General features: G+C 46.2%; 1 protein-coding gene and 1 pseudogene across 7 annotated transcripts in view; both read left to right on the top strand.

Moving 5' to 3' along the window:
* LOC147641730 (protein MRG1-like) overlaps positions 1 to 16,289 on the top strand; it is a 95,990-nt gene extending 79,701 nt beyond the window's left edge. For 2 of the 7 annotated variants that reach the window (XM_086798968.1, XM_086798974.1), the window contains 5 exons: positions 13,976 to 14,055; positions 14,957 to 15,132; positions 15,268 to 15,352; positions 15,632 to 15,757; positions 15,873 to 16,289. In XM_086798968.1, the coding sequence (XP_086655094.1) occupies positions 13,976 to 14,055; positions 14,957 to 15,132; positions 15,268 to 15,352; positions 15,632 to 15,728 (438 nt within the window). In that variant the 3' untranslated portion in view covers positions 15,729 to 15,757; positions 15,873 to 16,289. Of the gene's footprint in view, positions 1 to 13,975; positions 14,056 to 14,956; positions 15,180 to 15,267 lie in introns of all 7 variants that reach the window. The other 5 variants (XR_015266008.1, XM_086798978.1, XR_015266007.1 and 2 more) reach the window with 5 other exon arrangements.
* LOC147641731 (uncharacterized) lies at positions 6,387 to 13,470 on the top strand (annotated as a pseudogene).
* Positions 16,290 to 16,716: the final 427 nt, after the last annotated feature.

Below are 16,716 nucleotides of genomic sequence, written 5' to 3'. Positions count from 1 at the left end.
CCCAGGAAGTGGCCCATACCTTCCGAATTGTTGCTATTGCTGCCTCTAAAGCTAACTCATCTTGTACGCCCCACACCTTCATTGCCACCTTATAGCCCTTCAACGACAGGAGCCTAGTGTTGCTACTGTGTAACCACAGGATCGATTGCACTATAGCTGCCCATTGCGCCGCACTGTTTTGCTTGCTACTCTTCTATACACACAAGCATAACCAAGCCTGTGTGTTGCCAATCATAGCTGAGAGCTGTTCTCTTTTGTGCGTTGCTCCCCAACAGCCCAAAAGAGGGTGTGTTGATTTACATAGCAGTGTTGTATGCCCGAGCCACGTTGCACGGGGTCAACGTGTCTCCAACAAACGCCGGCTACTAGTCTGTACGCGGCCCTCTTCACCCAAGCATCTTCGATTGCCTGTTGCCAGTCTCTATGCGGTTGCCAGTCTCTCGTCTTCAACGGTATCTGCCACTTCACGTTGAGAAGATGCGCTTCTGGTGGTTGAGTGCCTCCAACATTGGCTCAGTGGAGTGTGAGGCAACGTCGTTAGCCTAGTAACTCGCAACAAGAGGCTAGTCGACAGTCTTGTTCTGCACTCGACGTCAGCAATATAGTCAATTTGTGGGTGTCTTCAACAACGTCGTTTGTGCCAGGGCCATTATCATCCCTCCACCGATTTTTGTGGCTTGGAAGGGATTAGGGTGGTGGAGGTTAAGCACGCAGTGGTGTGAACACTACTGGGATGGGTGACCTCCCGGAAAATGGCCCCCAATTTCCAACATGGTATCAAAGCCAAGGAGGGCAGGTTGGGATGTTGTTAGCGGAGCTGGTCGACTTGCCAATTCCTCTTGACGGAGGTGAACGAAGGCCGAATGCGTGTATGAGCGGATGGACAAGCTTGCTGACATCCTAGGTGTAATTACGGGCAAAAAAGAAGGCTGTGTGGGTAAATCCCAAGGGTACCAGTCGTGACATCACTGACAGTGCGAGAAGCCTCTAAGTCCCGTATCATCAAAGCCTCTAGGTACCCTATGTCTTGATTTTTTTTTTTAAAGTGAAAAGTTGTGGCTTTACTATGAAGAAAGGTGACTCATCACGACTGATGATTCAACTAAGAGGAGAGAAATGGACTCCACGATTCCTCGAAATGATGGAGAGGGAGCTCTCCGTGCTTGCTTTAGTCTATATAATACCTAGGTAACCTTCATAGCAATCCATTGTTTTTTTTTGTAGAAGAGGGTCTTACAAAATTTTGGGGGAATTCATAAATTAGGAAAAATTGGGCAAAGGGGCCTATTTTGGCTGGGGCACTCTCTCTAGTTCTTCCATACAACCCTTGCTAAGGCTGTGACATGCGAGGGATTGATTGTAGTAGAACAACCTTAGGCTGGACTAAACTGCACTGAGAAATTTTGGGGGAATTCATAAATTAGGAAAAATTGGGCAAAGGGGCCTATTTTGGCTAGAGCACTCTCTCTAGTTCTTCCATACGACCCTTGCTAAGGCTGTGACATGCGAGGGATTGATCGTAGTAAAACAACCTTAGGCTGGACTAAACTGCACTTAGAAATACTTAAGAGATAGAGAATGGTTTCAATGCAAATGCAATGCAACTATATTAAATGCAATGGTTACAATGAGATCTATGAATAGATCTATGTCTGTCCTAAATGAGTATCCTTGTCGAGAAGAGAGAGAGATGCTGAATAATGATGGACTGAATGTTCCTTTCTCCAATGCTGAGGTCCACCCTTGAGATGCTGGCTTTCCTCTATGTAGGAGGCAAGAGATGGCTGAATGTTGACTTCTAACTGTATGACTTCTAACTGTATGCTGACTATGCTACTGATTCCCCTTGCTCCTTAGGCTGGAAATGCCAAGAAGAAGGAAGATAAATGAACTGAATGATGCGATTTCTATTTATAATGATTTATGTTGTTGGTCGGCCAGTTACTGCTGTCAGCCTGTTTGGCTAGGTCCTCCACGACTCATAAATGCCCAACAACTGTTGTCGGCTCGTGCCACAGGTCCCGACTTGCTGTGATGCATGCCCTAAATGCCCTTAATGCCTTGTGTATTGTTGTAGGTGCTGTAACAACCCCATACAATGCTGCACATGCTGTAACTATTGTGATCTACGCTTGAGTACATGATTTAATTGCTGTACATGTTGGATTAATGCTTGAATGCCATGCTTAATGCCAAGAATGCTCTGCTTAATGCTTATGAATGCCTAGAATGCCATGTCACTTGTACACCAACTGGGTGTGCACATGACAAAGGCTGATTTTAGGGTTGGGATTGGTTGATTTCTAGGGTTAGGGTTTTTTTATTTTTAGGGTTAGGGTTTGGTTGTGGGCATCCCACAAGGTGGAGTTTGCTTGCTTTGATACCATTGTTAAGCTTTTAAGCTTAATCAAACATGATTAAAATATCTTAATGCTTAAATACTTAGTAAACATGAGGCAAAGAGCGGAAAGTGTGTTGTTGCATTGAGACACAAGGCCTTGTTAAATAGGGCCTGAATAGGTACAAATGAAGAGGCACATTCCTAATGAAAGGGTGTGGCTCTTGAATGAATAAGTATGTCCTTTGGACATAGAGATGTGTCCTTTGATCAATACATGTGTCCCTTTGAAGAGATGTGTACTTTAGTGACGACCCATGTGACAGGATGTGACCCTTCACTAGTGTCCTTTCAATGATTGAAGGCTAATCAATAGTAATTATACAATTGTGACTCTTGATAACATGAGGCAATTTTCCTCTACAATCCCTATTTAAGGTTCACTGTAGGTCAAATGAATATACATTTTTGTCTTCATCTTTTGCCTTTGTTTGCCATAATTATGTTCCAAGGTTTGGAGCTCAATATATTTGCAGCCCTCACCAAATGATGAAACCTTGGTCAACACTGCTCAAGTCTATATCAAAACTCTTTATAATTGTGAAAAACATGTCGTAATCGGTCACACCTTGATCAAAGCTTAGTGGACCGGTCAAATTTTTTTTTTGATCAAAACTGTTAAGTTAGTCCAAAACAGTTCCAAAAGAGCTAAAAAGTTGCAAAAATTGTCATAATTAAAAAGAGCCCAATGTGTTGGAAAGAGTTGAAGCTTAGTCTTGTACAATGCCTTTGTTTGAGACAGAAAGATATATTAATGTCTCTAAGAGAGAGAAAGAAAGAAAGATATATTAATGTCTCTAAAAGACCTAGAGGGTCTATAAGACAACAAGTAGTACAATGTATTATGTATCTATGATGAATCTGAATCATGGAAAAGAAAGCTAAAATTGTACGTAACTAGCTACATAAGCTAAAGTATCCATGTGATGTTACATGATGACAACATGTGATCATATAGTAATACCATTCTCCTCCACAATAGAACGCAAAGTAGTAGCATCTCCCCTCTGTGATGGAAGCTCGCCATATCGGCGAAGAGTATCTTGGATCTGCAGTTGCCGGGTGGAGGTATGAGGCCTCTGAGATCTGGGGTGTCTGACTCTTAGAAGAGATTGCACACGCTCATTGGTGACACCTCGTGTACGAGGGGCTAGAGAGAGAGAGAGATAGAGAGAGAGAGAGAGAGAGAGAGATTAACGTCTTCAAAAGACTGAAGGGTGTGTGAGACCAAAATGATGTATACATAGTGTCCATGAAATCTTGTCATGGATGAAATAAGAAAAAGCAACATGATGTATACATATTGTCGAAAAAATGGTGGTGCCTGAGGCTTGGGATCTTTGGAGAGGATCCTCCGGTGTCTGCACATCTTGAGTAGAAACATACCAAGGAATCATTGGTCTGGGAAGTCCATAATATTAACATCTTCAAAAGACCCAAAGGGTCTATAAGACTGAAATGATTTATACATAAAATCTCGTCATGGATAAAATAAAGAAAAAGCAACAGTAAATTAAAATTGAAAACTGAAAGCTAACATCTCAGACTCTGAGATTATACAAGATGAAAAATCTAGATCCTTCTATGCTAGGTATAGGGTACAATAAGTAATGGGATATGGGAGAGCTGAATAAAAACAATCAATGATGGGATATGAGAGAGAGAGAGAGAGAGAGAGAGAGAGAGAGAGAGAGAGAGAGAAATGAAATGATATATTAACGTCTTCAAAAGGCCAAAATGACCTATGAGACCAAAAAGGTTACAACAATTGGTGGATCCGATACAATGTCTGTGTAAGAAAGCTAAAACAACTAAACAACTAACTGAAACTCAAACAACAACTATGGGGAAAAGTAAGGTACTAGGAGCTCCTAATGGATAACATCTGGGAAGGAAAACTCCAGCAACAAAGGTAAGCATCATATACATCACTATCCAAAGATGTCTCTCATCGGTCGATGGCGGATATCCTCAATGTCCTCCATGGTGAGTACTCTGACTGGACGTCTCCCATGCCGTGCTAGTATGGTCCTGATCCTCTGTTGTAGTCTCCGCCGGTGTCAAGATGAGAGCGAGAGAGAGATGTTTGAATCATGGAATAACAAACTGAAAATGAAACAAGAACTAAAGTAAAACTGAGCCATCACTGTCAAAGTTGTCAAAGAAAGCCCTATGTGCTACACCTAGGCTCAACTGTAAAAGTGCAATACATCCTCATAAATAGAGATACAATCCACAGGGATGATAAGTGTGTGGCAGGGTTGGTCGTTGACGGGGCAATAGGCTCTGTATTTGTAAGCGTGTATTGGCTATCTATGTCCACATTTCGGGGTGGTGCACTCTGATATCGCTGAAGGATTTCCCGAAGCTAGAGCTGGCGAGGGGATGGTACTCTCGGTCCTCTCCGGTCAAGGCCGTTTGGATCTCCGGATCTGAGTAGCTGTCTCCAAGTAAACACCGGGAACCTCAGGGCATGTATACACTGTGTGGCCTATCTCACCGCTTGGTTATCCTCATATGGCTCTGTCTGGCAGTGGTGGAGGTGGGCGCAAAGAAGCTTGTGATGGGTAACTGGGATGTGTATGTGGGCTACCTCTGTCTCATGTGAAGTAATGGTCTCTATTGGGCAGGGAAATCAAACTCCAAACCACTCAAAAATCATTATGTTGGCTCGATTGATAAACACGGGAAAGTGCAGGAAAGCATTTCATGACGTGAGGCATAATTGCATTTCATGGCGTGAGATCCTATCTGCCCTAGCGTCGGAAATCTCGAGATTGCCTTACTAAAGATAGTGCATCTTATCCACTCCGTCATCCCTGACGGAAGCTGCCGTTGCTTGCATTTCCTTCTCCGAAATAGATCTTCAAGTTCTTGCCACGACTGTTGCCTCACTTGAGGCCTCCACCCTGGTTTGCAAAATTGTTGGTAGCCGCCCCACACGCGGACAGCTCAGTGATCTTTTTCAGGCCAGCCTCATTGGCGAACCTGCAAAGATCATCGATATTCACCCTTTGGGGCGTGGATACTACCAAGTGGAGTTCGACTCGCCATCGGTGTCAGACCAAGTCATGCAGCTGAGTCCCCTTGCACTGCATATGGCGCAGGCCTTCTTTGCCCGGTGGCAGCATGGCTTCGATCCTATGTCTGACCCATTGGCTGGCGTTTTGGGCTTCCCAGTGACAATTTGCTTCCCAAGCCTTAGGAAGGAGTACCTTCCTCTTCTCTTGGTGGTGCCATCAGGAGAGTGATGGAGCCCCCCCCACCTTGGCCCTCGTGAGGGCAGCTGGGATTCCATCTCTCCGTATCTGTGGGGCCTTGCCGGAGTCAGTACCACATTGTATTTCTATACCTAGCTTCTGTGGAGACCCCATATGGTAGCGCGTGGAGTATTCTAGCCTCCCAGGCCAATGCTTCATTTGCAGGCAGATGGATCACTTAGCTAGAGCTTGCCCTCGACGGCAGTCCAGGAGACCGCCTCGGTTCTCGTGTTGGCCCTCACCAGGGGTAGAGAGAGGAAAGCCCTTAGGTAGCTGAGCATCAGGTCCCAACTTCGGGTGACCCAGCAGACGGTGAGTAGCGGATGGTTGGACCATGCTTGGGTCGCTAGATGACCACCAGAGCCGAGCGCCGCCGCCACCGCCAAGTGCGCTAGGCTGATAGATCTCACGAGGATTCGGTTATGTCAGAGAATCGTTTCAAGCATTTATTCCAGCACATTTCTGTTGGCGACGCGTCCTCTTCAATCTAGGAGTGGGCCCCTCCGGCCCCACTAGTTTGGTGGTCGATCCCTTGTCAAGACCCCCCCCCCCCCCCCCCCCCCCCGGGTGTTTTGAGAAGCCGACCGACCTCTCTGAGCCCCTCCTCCCCCCCCTTCCGGTGGATCCCCTTCAGCAGCACCCCTCCCTGGGCTCTCCGCCCCTCTGCCCTCTCTCGCCACCGCCTCCCCCTTCTCCTCCCCTAGTCTCGTCACCGACTTTACCCGCAACAATGCACTCCACCCCGCCTTTATCATTCGAGACCTCTCTCCCCCCTCCTTTTGCCTCTCCAGAGCACTCTTGTCGCCCCCCATCAGCCCTTGACCCCCGGTGCGGAGGCAGCCGACGGGATCAATTTGTCGCTTGATTCACTGATTCTCCAATCCGGTAGTGATGACCATCGTTGCCTCCCCGGTGAGGGCTCTCTTGCCAAAGTCCCCAGGTGGGCCCCCCAAGATCCTGGGACAGTTTGTGCACTACAATTTCTTCTAGTGTCTGTCAACGGAAGGGATTGGCATATTTGAGGAGACAATAGCCCCTACTCGGCTGTGTGTGGTTTTTCACCACTCCATGCCCTCTACGCCAGATAATGGCACGATGATCTTATCTTTCCCCTTCAGTATAGCCGCGGGGATAGAGTGGGATTTTGAGTTAGTGGCAGTTGCCATTCAGGGTCAAGCACTCGAGCTTTCCCACCATCTCCACGATCTCCGCATCACCGATATTCTCATCCATTTTTGGCCTCTGGCTAGAAGGGAGCTTGGAGGTTGAGCCCATCAAGGCCAGGACGAGGAGATGGTAGTATCCAGTATGGAGGTGCTGCTCTTTGTGTTCATGCATACCTCTATTGTGGTACCTCTTCCCCCCTCTTACAGATACCTATATTGTGATCAATGGAGTCCGGAGCATGCATATGCGTGTGCTTGTACAGAGTGGCGTCACATGGAGGACATGATTAGTGCCCACCTGGTGCGCCCCCGCACGTATTGTGATTATTCCCCATCTAAACCCTCGCCCAAAACTCTCCGAGTGGAGGGTAGTTCCGCTAGTGCCGCATCACACCGAGATTGATATGCAGATTGTTTCATGGAACATTAAGGGTTTAGGGGGGCCTCAATGCTTTTAGAGACGAGGCGTCCTACGAGACGAGCTTCAAAGGGCCATAGTGGGGGAACCCATAGACATTCGTTTCCTCCAGGAGCATCATCTCTCAGAGGGGCATACTCGCAAATGCGGGAAGATTCTTCGAGGCAGGAGTCATACTTTCTGGTCCCCATCCTTCGGTCCCTAAGGGACGCAGAGAGGGGTGTGTATTTTTGTCAGTGAGCAATTGTTGCCGGTCATGACTGGCTGAGTCGTCATTGTCCTGGGGCGGGCACAGTGGATTACCATTACCATTGGAGAGGATAGCGTTGGCTTCCTCACCATTTATGCTTTGAATGCTGCTAAAGGTAGAGCCCTCTTTTGGAGCTCAGTACGGCAAGCCCTCCCTCAGGCTGACTTTTGGTGCTTGGGCGGTGACTTTAACATGATAGAGGTAGCAAAGGACATGCTTGGAGGTGGCACGGCCACAGTTTCAGGAGTAGAGTACTTAGCCTGGGAGGAGATGATTCTTGCAGTCAAGGGGTAGGACCCTTGACATCTTCCAGAGTTTGGGCGTAGCCCAAGGAGCCTCTGCTTCTCGAGATCGGATACATGGTTGTTTCTCGTACGCGTACGAACCTGTTCGTACGTACGATACCGTACGGTACGATATCGTACGGTACGATATGCAGGATCTGCCCGTTTTTAGCCGTTGCGCCGCCGCCGATTGCGCAGTTTTGTAGCCGTTTATACCCGTTGTTGTAGCCGTTTGCTGGCCGTTTTGGGCATGCTTTGTGGCCCATGTGTTTGCTTGGCCCATTGGACATGCTACATGCCCTTATAAAATGCCCACCCCCTAAGCTTCTCTCAAAGCTCTAGCCTCTCATTACTCAAGTGAGTCGTGACCATCAAGCCCCCCCCTCTCTTGAGTCTTGCTCAAGTGACCATCAAGCCCCCCTCTCTCTCTCTCTCAACTCTCAACTTTCAAGCCACTCTCTCCCCCATAGGCCCTCTCTCAAGCCTCTCTCTCTCTCAAGCCTTTAGGCTCTCTCTCTCTCAAGAGTCAAGACTCAAGCCTCACTCTCTCATTTTCTCAAGCCTCTCTCTCTCTCTCTCTCTCTCTCTCTCTCTCTCAAGCCTATCCATCTCTTGAATCTTCTAACTTCTCTCTCTCTATTACAATGACAAGGGAGAAGAATGAAGCCTTCAATGTGCATGCTATCCATGTAGAGAAAGCCGATGGAAAGTCCAAGTCATATAGGTGGACTTGTAAGTATTGTGGCAAACAATACACAAGTGGAGTTACTAGGCTTCTCCAACATGTTGGAAAGGTGGGGGGGCAAGTTGCTCCATGCAAGGAAGTCCCCCTTGCTATATCCGATGAGATCTTCAACAAGATCAAGGGTGGATTGGGTGCTCACTATGATAGTGGTAGAAGCTCAAGGGCGGATGATGAGGTCATTTCCCCGCCTTGTGATACATCCTCCCCCACTGCCTCCATCGGTGCCACCTCCATCGGTGCCGCCTCCGCCTCCTCAAAGAGACAAAGGCTTGAGTCTCCCATGAGGCAAGCCACTCTAGCCCAAGCCACCGGGCGGTTCTCTTCTTCTCTATCACATCTCCAAGAACGGCAACGGCTAGCGGATATAGAGATTGCACGCACCATTATTGAGTGCAATCTCTCATTCCATGTGCTCAAGGTAGATCAATGGAAGTCAATGGTGAAAGCCATTGCAAATGTGGGCCCATGTGAAGGATGGACCGACGTCTCCTATCATGACATGCGCACGAAGAGGCTTGTGGACAAGAGGGAAAGAATCGATAGATCTCTCAATCCGGTGCGGGCGGCATGGTCCAAGTATGGGTGTAGCATCCTCTCCGACGGATGGAGTGACCGGAAGAAGAGAGGCATCATCAATATAATTGTCTCTTGCCCTCTTGGCACATACTTTGTGCGGGGCGTGGATTCCGGAAAGGCGGGGAGGAAAACATCGGGTGCATTCATATATCGCCATATCAAGCAAGCCATCATGGAGGTAAGTTTCAACTTTCAAATTGCACTAAAGTCTTTAAAGTTTAGGCTTTAGTATATGTGATATGATCATATGTGGCTATATCATGAGTCATGAATCAAGTCTCATACCGCATACGCTCATTGCATCCATTCATGTGCATTGTGACATGTAGGTTGGATCGAAGAACGTGGTGCAAGTCATCACCGACAACGCTTCAAATTGCCGTCGGATGGGGAAGTTGCTCGAGAAGGACTATCCCTCCATAGTATGGACGCCTTGTGCCTCCCATTGCATTGACTTGCTCATGGAGGATATGGGCAAGTTAGTGTGGATGAAGGAAGTAATGACCGAAGCTATCTCTATTGTTACCTTCTTCACCACAAAGGTGAAGGTGCTTGCCATGTTCCGCGAACATAGTAAGTTGGAATTGAAGAAGCCTTCATCTACACGCTTCGCCTACATGTGGCTCCTCTTGGAGCGTCTCCACGATGTGAAATCCTCCCTTCGCCAAACAGTGGTCTCCACAATGTGGAATGAGTGGGATGAGTGAGAATCGGCGGAGGCCAAAGCCATGCAACGGCTTTGCCTAAAGGAGGAGTTTTGGCAGTCGGTCTGCACTATTGTCATTGCGGTCACGCCCTTCTATAGCGTATTGCGGATGACCGACATGGAGGGAGCCACCATGGGCCTTCTTGTTCACTTCATGAGAGAGGCCATAGCAGAGTTACGCGTTTCTCCTTCCATCGACGAGGAGAAGCGCGATGGTATGTTGGCCATTGTGGAGAAGAGATGGAAGTGGATGCGAAGACCTATCCATGGTCTTGCCGCTTTATTGCATCCGGCTTACAAATCACCCGCCCTCTTCACCAACATGGAGCTACTTGAAGCCCGAGATGCTTACTTGCCCAAAGCATTGCCGCGGAGGATCGCCATGGGAAGTTCCTTGAGGAGCTCATAAGCTACAATGACCAAAGGGGAGGAGCCGCGTTTGCATCTACTACCTGTTGGAAGAGGGAATCCCTTGTGAAGCCCCTCTTTTGGTGGGAGACATTTGGGTATGCGCTCTCAAGCCTCCAAAAGGTGGCTTTGAGAATCCTAGCTCAGGATTGCTCTTCAGGTTCATGTGAGAGGAACTGGAGTTCCTACTCACTTGTACACACGAAGTTACGTAATCGCTTGAGCACGCAACAGTTAGAGCGGCTAGTATATTGCCGCGCTAACTTGCACATGCTGCGCGCAATGCAAAAGATGGAATCGGCGAGACAGGTATAAGTTACAACTTATAAGTTATAAGTTATAAGCATTCAAATTTCAAACTTCAATGTTTATTGAAATTTGGAACCAAATTCTAATACATTGCTTGTCACTTGATCATTGTACAATGTAGGTGAATGTGGATGCATTCAAGCTCACAGGGGGCACTCTTCAGAGTGTAAACAAAGTGCAGGATGAGGAGGAGGAGAGGATCTATGCAGAGATCTATCAAGAGCTCGAGTCGTTTGATCGACGACCTACTCGCACTCGTCGTGGGCGTGGAGGTAGTGGCAGAGGAGTGCAAGTAGGAAGCCGTGGATGCACGGTTCGTGGTGCTCCCAGGGACATAGTGCATACCTATGTGCGGCGTGGATCGGGTAGCTCCACACTCGCTCTTGCAGATGAGGATGCTCCCTTTGGCTTCTCACATGAGCTTAGAGAGCCTGAGTTCGATGATGAGGGCAACCTTCTTAGCGATGGCGACTTCGGCGAGGCCACTGATGTGTCCTCTTCTCATGAGGATGATTTCAGCGAGAGCTCTGATAGTGATGCCTTTGTCTAGTCTCTCCGTGGGCCTTGGCTCTAGCCTCTCTTTTTGTACTCGCGCCTAGCGCGCATGATCGCATCGCACCTCTATACTTTATGTACTTTTGTTTGTCACTTCAAACTTGTTTAGTTGTTTTTAATGATATTTTGGTTTGAAACAACTTCTCTAGACTCTACCCTTCCAAATTGAAAATGTCTATGTTTGTAGGTGTTCTTTAATTTAAAAAACCGTATTTTATCGTACCGTATCCCAAAATTTCATATCGTACCGAATATTCCCGTACGGTATCGTACCGTACGGTATCGTATTTTCGTACCGTGAGAACTATGATCGGATAGGCTGAGCATTGGTCCCAACATCTGTAGACTTGACAGGTTTTATGTTGATGAGTGGGCTTGCAACCGAGGGGGTATGATTGGTATTTTGGTAGGTACTTCCTTTTCTGATCACACCCTGGTTATTTTGTCCTTAGAGGATCCCTGGAGGCATGATAGGCATGTGAGCTCGAGGATTCCGGACAGCCTCATTCAGGAACCTACGATATGTAGCAGGATAGAGCAGATTTTTGGCAAGATTGAATTTTCTTTCAGGCTCTGCTGCGTGCACATTGGATGAGGGCTTAGGGGAGATCAACGGTTTCTTGCAAGAGGCAGCTCTGAGCAGATTAGAGGGTTTCTGGGAGCAGGAGAGGTGTTTGAGGAGTAGTCTTGTGAGGTCCCAGGATAGGCAGTGGATCGAGAGTGAGCTCGCCACCGCTCGTACGCAGATTAGATCCATAGAGGAGAAGAGGGTGGAGTACATGTATCATGCTAGGGCCTCTTTTCGGACACAGGCAAGTGACAGAGTCACAGGGGATTTCTTTGAGATAGCTGGACGCCACAGGAGGAGAGATGGTATTCACAGGTTGCGTGGCCAGGAGGGAGCTATTGTTTCAAATCCCCCCCGGTGAGAGCCATCGCCACAAACTTTTTTCGATCCCTCCTCACTGGTGTCCCAGCATCTTCACAGGTGGCGGACGCACGCGAGAGGATCTGGCGGCATACAAGGGAGGTGGTTTCCCCTTCTCTTCGGTCATTTTTATTGACACCATTTACTGCTGAGGAGTTGGCGGAGGCATTGATGGCACCTCCCAGGGGTAGATGCTCGGGGGCGGACGGGCTTCCAATCTCCTTCTTTCTTCGCCATTGGGACCTCATGGAAGGTGGCCTTCGAGTTGCCTTCACTGAGATTATGATTACAGGTGCCATGCCAAAGAGGCTCTCAGAGAGCTTGATTCACTTGATTCCCAAGTGGTGATAGATTGAAGATCCAACAGTGGAGACCCATAAAATCACTCTCCTTGTGACAGCCTATAAGATATTGGCCACGACCATCAGCAGGAGACTTCAGCCTTTTCTCCCAGGCTTGATCCATGACACTTAGATTGGCTTTGTTCAAGATAGGAGCATCCCGGACAACATTTTTACCTTCTAGGAGGCGACAAGTTCGGCCAAGATGCGGCAGCAGGACGTCATTGTGCTTCTCCTAGATTTCAAGAAAGCATATGATAGGGTGGATTGGAGCTTTCTGGAGGGCACAATGAGCCGGATGGGATTCCCCGAGGACTGGATTCATGGGGTTTCAGGACTCCACTCAGCCTTGCATAGTCAGGTCCCGATTCAGAGGGCCTGAGGTGATAGATTTCCCCTTTTCCGCTCGGTTTGGCAGGGCTGTCCACTGGCACCTTACCTCTTTCTTTTCGTTGCCAAGGCCATGAGCAGTTTTGTCTCTGCCCAGGAGACCGGGCTCCAGGGATTGCGTCTCCCCCTCCAATCGCGTAGGAGAGGTTGCTCAATTCAGAGTTTGCAGATGACACAGTAGCCTTCCTTTCAGGAGATGTAGAGATTCGCAGAGGTGATTGAGATTTTCTGCCGCACATCAGGAGCGTAGATCAACTGGCACAAGTCGTGTGGTTTTAGGTAGGTTCAGTACCTGCCCCGACTTGGAGACGAGTTGAGGCTTTCCAGTGGATCTCGAGGGGCACTCCAGTTCGCTATCCCGGTTGGTAGGTGGGCATTGATCTCTCTCCCGAGCAGTAGTTCGCTCCGCTTCTTCTGGCCCTTTTCTCACAAATAGAGGCGGTGACCCCATTTGGCATTACAGACCACCTGTGTGGGTCCCCCCCCCCTCCCTCCCTCCCTTCCCCGATCACTTGTCTCCCGCCCTCATATGAGGCGAGTTTGTATTTAGCCCTTTGTGGTTGTACTTAGCCCTTTGTGGCTGTTTTTTCTTTAACTAATTGAAGGATCTTTTTCCCGGGAAAAAAGAAAGACATAGCTTGGACTGGGCATGCAATCTTTAAGGTGTCATGAAAGTTACAAGATGATCTTTGGTACCATTTATGGCTCAGACCCAAAAAATATAACGCAACAAAAATATTTTTTTGCTACATCCATTTCTACAATGTTTTCCTTCCAAGTTTTGTTCTGGGGACTGGACTTGCAAATTCTGATACCAAATGTAAGGCTATGGCTCTTGGGGCCAAACATCACACTCGAAGCACATTTATCTCATAGAGTCCTTCACAGATTACTTGTAGTTAACAGTTCTACAATTTCCCTTGGTACAAATGTTAGGAACTAACCTAGCTATGGTTAATAGTGTGGTGATCTGATCCCTTTTTGTAATGATTGAACTCCAACTTGCATAATTTCCAGAAGCCCCACACTTGTAACATGTCATACCTAATTTGATCATGCTCCTGGATACAGGGCTAATTACACTGCTTCATAGTCCTTCACTCATTTTTCCTTTTACAGCTCACCAGTTTTCCTTGGTATGAATGCCATGCATTAACCAAACCATGGTTACTGATTACATGATTTAATACAATGGCAGACAATGAAATCCACTCTAACTGTGTGCTTGCATTTGTTTGCAGTTAATAAAGCTTCCACGACATCCCACAGTTGATGATATCCTGAAAAAGTATTTGGAGTTTAAAACAAAGCAGGAAGGCGTGTGAGTGTACCTTTTCTTTTCTTACTGTTTTCCTTTGCTATTTCAAAGGTAATCAGATGCCTTTTTGTTAGGATGCCCAACCATTGGTCCAATGGACAGGGTGTATGGCTTAGAGAGTTTTTTAGTAAGTCTTTCCCCCCTCAGTTAAAAGGGGTTTCCGGGCGGAAATCCCCATTTAAAAGGGCAGCGCCCAAGCCCACGTGTCTACCGTTTGATGGAAGCATTAAAAAAGAAGCTTCCGACCCAATCCAACCGCCTGACAAGCAGACACCAAACCAAGTTTGTCAACCTCCGCACTTGAGAGTTTTGAACCGGCTACCCTGTCTTTCCCAGTCTGATACACTATCAACTGTGGCAATTTCATTGGTTGCTTCAAGTGGAAGAACTTTTTGTTCTTTTCCTCTCCTCCATGTTTTTCCCTCTAGGTGGAGAAGCTTTTTGAACCCAGCCTTTATGGTAGCATCAATAAATCTTTTCCACACTATTAGCATTCTTAGTTGGCATCAGTAAAAACGACTCTATTTTGCTCTACTAGCATGCACAACCCTGTTTTAAGCGTCTGGTGTCCTTTTGGGATGGCCTTTTAGGTTGACGCCTACGACAGATGTCGAGCACATTTCTGATCCAAGCTTTTAACCCACCTAAAGCTTATTATTATACATGATGGATTGTGGTTATCTTAAGGTGTGCTTGCTCAAAAATTATATCAGAAACATGGGTTTTGTGTGAAAGACATAGGCGTTCCGGCATGCATTTAGGATCAATATCATGGTTGATGGTAACATACACCATTTTGGCTCTCTATGGAATAGCATCCTTAGTGACTACCACTACAATTGATTAGGACTGTTGCAATCTGATTACAAGCTTAAAGCGCACTTAAAATTCTTTTGACCTGTAGTGTTGGTGATACTCTTGTGGAGATTTTGAATGGCCTGCGTACATACTTTGACAAGTCGCTGCGTGCAATGCTGCTATATAAACTGGAACGAGGTCAATTTCTTGAACATGTACCTGAAAACAGCATGGTTGCCCCGTCTTCTGTCTATGGAGCAGAGCACCTTTTACGCCTGTTTGGTATGGTCTGCTGATTCAATCAAAAGCATGGTTGTATTACAGATCTTGTAAGTGGGAGATGGAGCCATGGTTTTGTTGAAAGATTTTTATGCATGACAGTGTAGAGATCAAAACATGTATATGTATTGCTTTCAGTGAAACTGCCGGAGTTGCTCATTTACACCAACATGGAGGATGATGCTCTTATACAGTTGCAACAAAAACTGGCGGATTTCCTCAAGTATGTATTTTAAGCTGGCAGCATTTTACGGCAGTAACCCTCATTTTAGCATATGCAATTAATAGGCTAAGGTGAACACCTTAATTTCAGCCATAGGTAACAGCTTTGTTTTACTTAGCACATGCTGCAACTCAAGGCTTTCAGTGATCATTATAAGGTTTAGATAATCAGCAAGATTGCACATCCTTGCTAAATCTTTATCTAGCATTTTTACTTCGAAATGGTCAGTTGTTGATGTGTAAAGGAGACTAAGAAATTTGGTTATCTATTTGACATCAGATATTTGCAAAAGAATCAGAGTGTCTTTTTTCTGTCTACCTATGATGGACCAAGAGTTGATATTGTCATGGAAGAAGGAAAGGAGAGGCATTCCTAACAATGCTTTTTCATGAAGCAGTCTTGGGTGTGCGTGATCAGTGAAGCGCATGCCACATTCTTTCTATTTTGCATCTGCTTTTGAGAGTAGGACACTGCACAGATTATTACTTATCACTTTAATTTTTTTGAGGTTGATTTGCAGGTGTGAAGTGCTACTACCGTCAAGGTCTGTGCCACGACCATGTTTAGCTAGTCAAGGCAGTATTACAGTAGCATTGATATAGCATCTCAGAATCACCCTGAATTGATGTCCCTAAGGTGTGGCACATGTTACAATAGTTTTCTTACACCAAAGGTCTGCAATTTTATATGTTTGTTTCCTAGCAAACAAGATGCCCGGCAAGTTGTGCACCATTGTGATATGGTCACAACTTAGCCCTGGCTTATAAAGCCAAATACAAAGATACCTATAGTGTACTATAATAGCTTGCTTCCAACAGCCCATAGGGGGGCAATCTTTATATTCTCAGGACTCTAATTCACCATCTATTAAGCTGTAAATTTATAATATTCGTTTCTTTTGCTTCATTTAGTAAAGAACTACTGGGCTCTTGCCACACAGGCTAGCTTTGCATGTATATTTTACAACCATGTGTTAAAGACAGAATGTAGCATGCAATTGTCATATTGTTTTCAGTCGAGTATCATTTGAGACAGAAAAAAGGTACTCGTCAACCTAATGTTTTAGTGTTGTAGGAAATACACTCCTTGTTTTTTTTTTAAATACCGTCTCCTATATTCACTTTTTTGAATTAATTAATTCTTGTGGTGAATTTTTCTGAAAGTCTCCTAAGGTTCAATGAAGTCTCAGGTTGTATTGCTAAGGTTTATGTTTAATTACTTCAAAAAAAGAAGTCAAATTTGGATTTACTAATAAAAACAACTTCTGAAATTAAATAAAAATATAGACAATTTCTAAAATTGAAGGTTAAAAAAAGGTATTATATAAAGAAGAGCTTACACCACAAAAAGTGGCAAATTACATT

Source organism: Cibotium barometz, chromosome 1 (genome assembly GCF_041138505.1).
Source record: "Cibotium barometz isolate CiBa-2024 chromosome 1, ASM4113850v1, whole genome shotgun sequence".
In the NCBI taxonomy this organism is placed as follows: Eukaryota; Viridiplantae; Streptophyta; class Polypodiopsida; order Cyatheales; family Cibotiaceae; genus Cibotium; species Cibotium barometz.
Note: the sequence above shows the minus strand (reverse complement) of the source record. Positions and strands in the feature narration are given on the sequence as shown.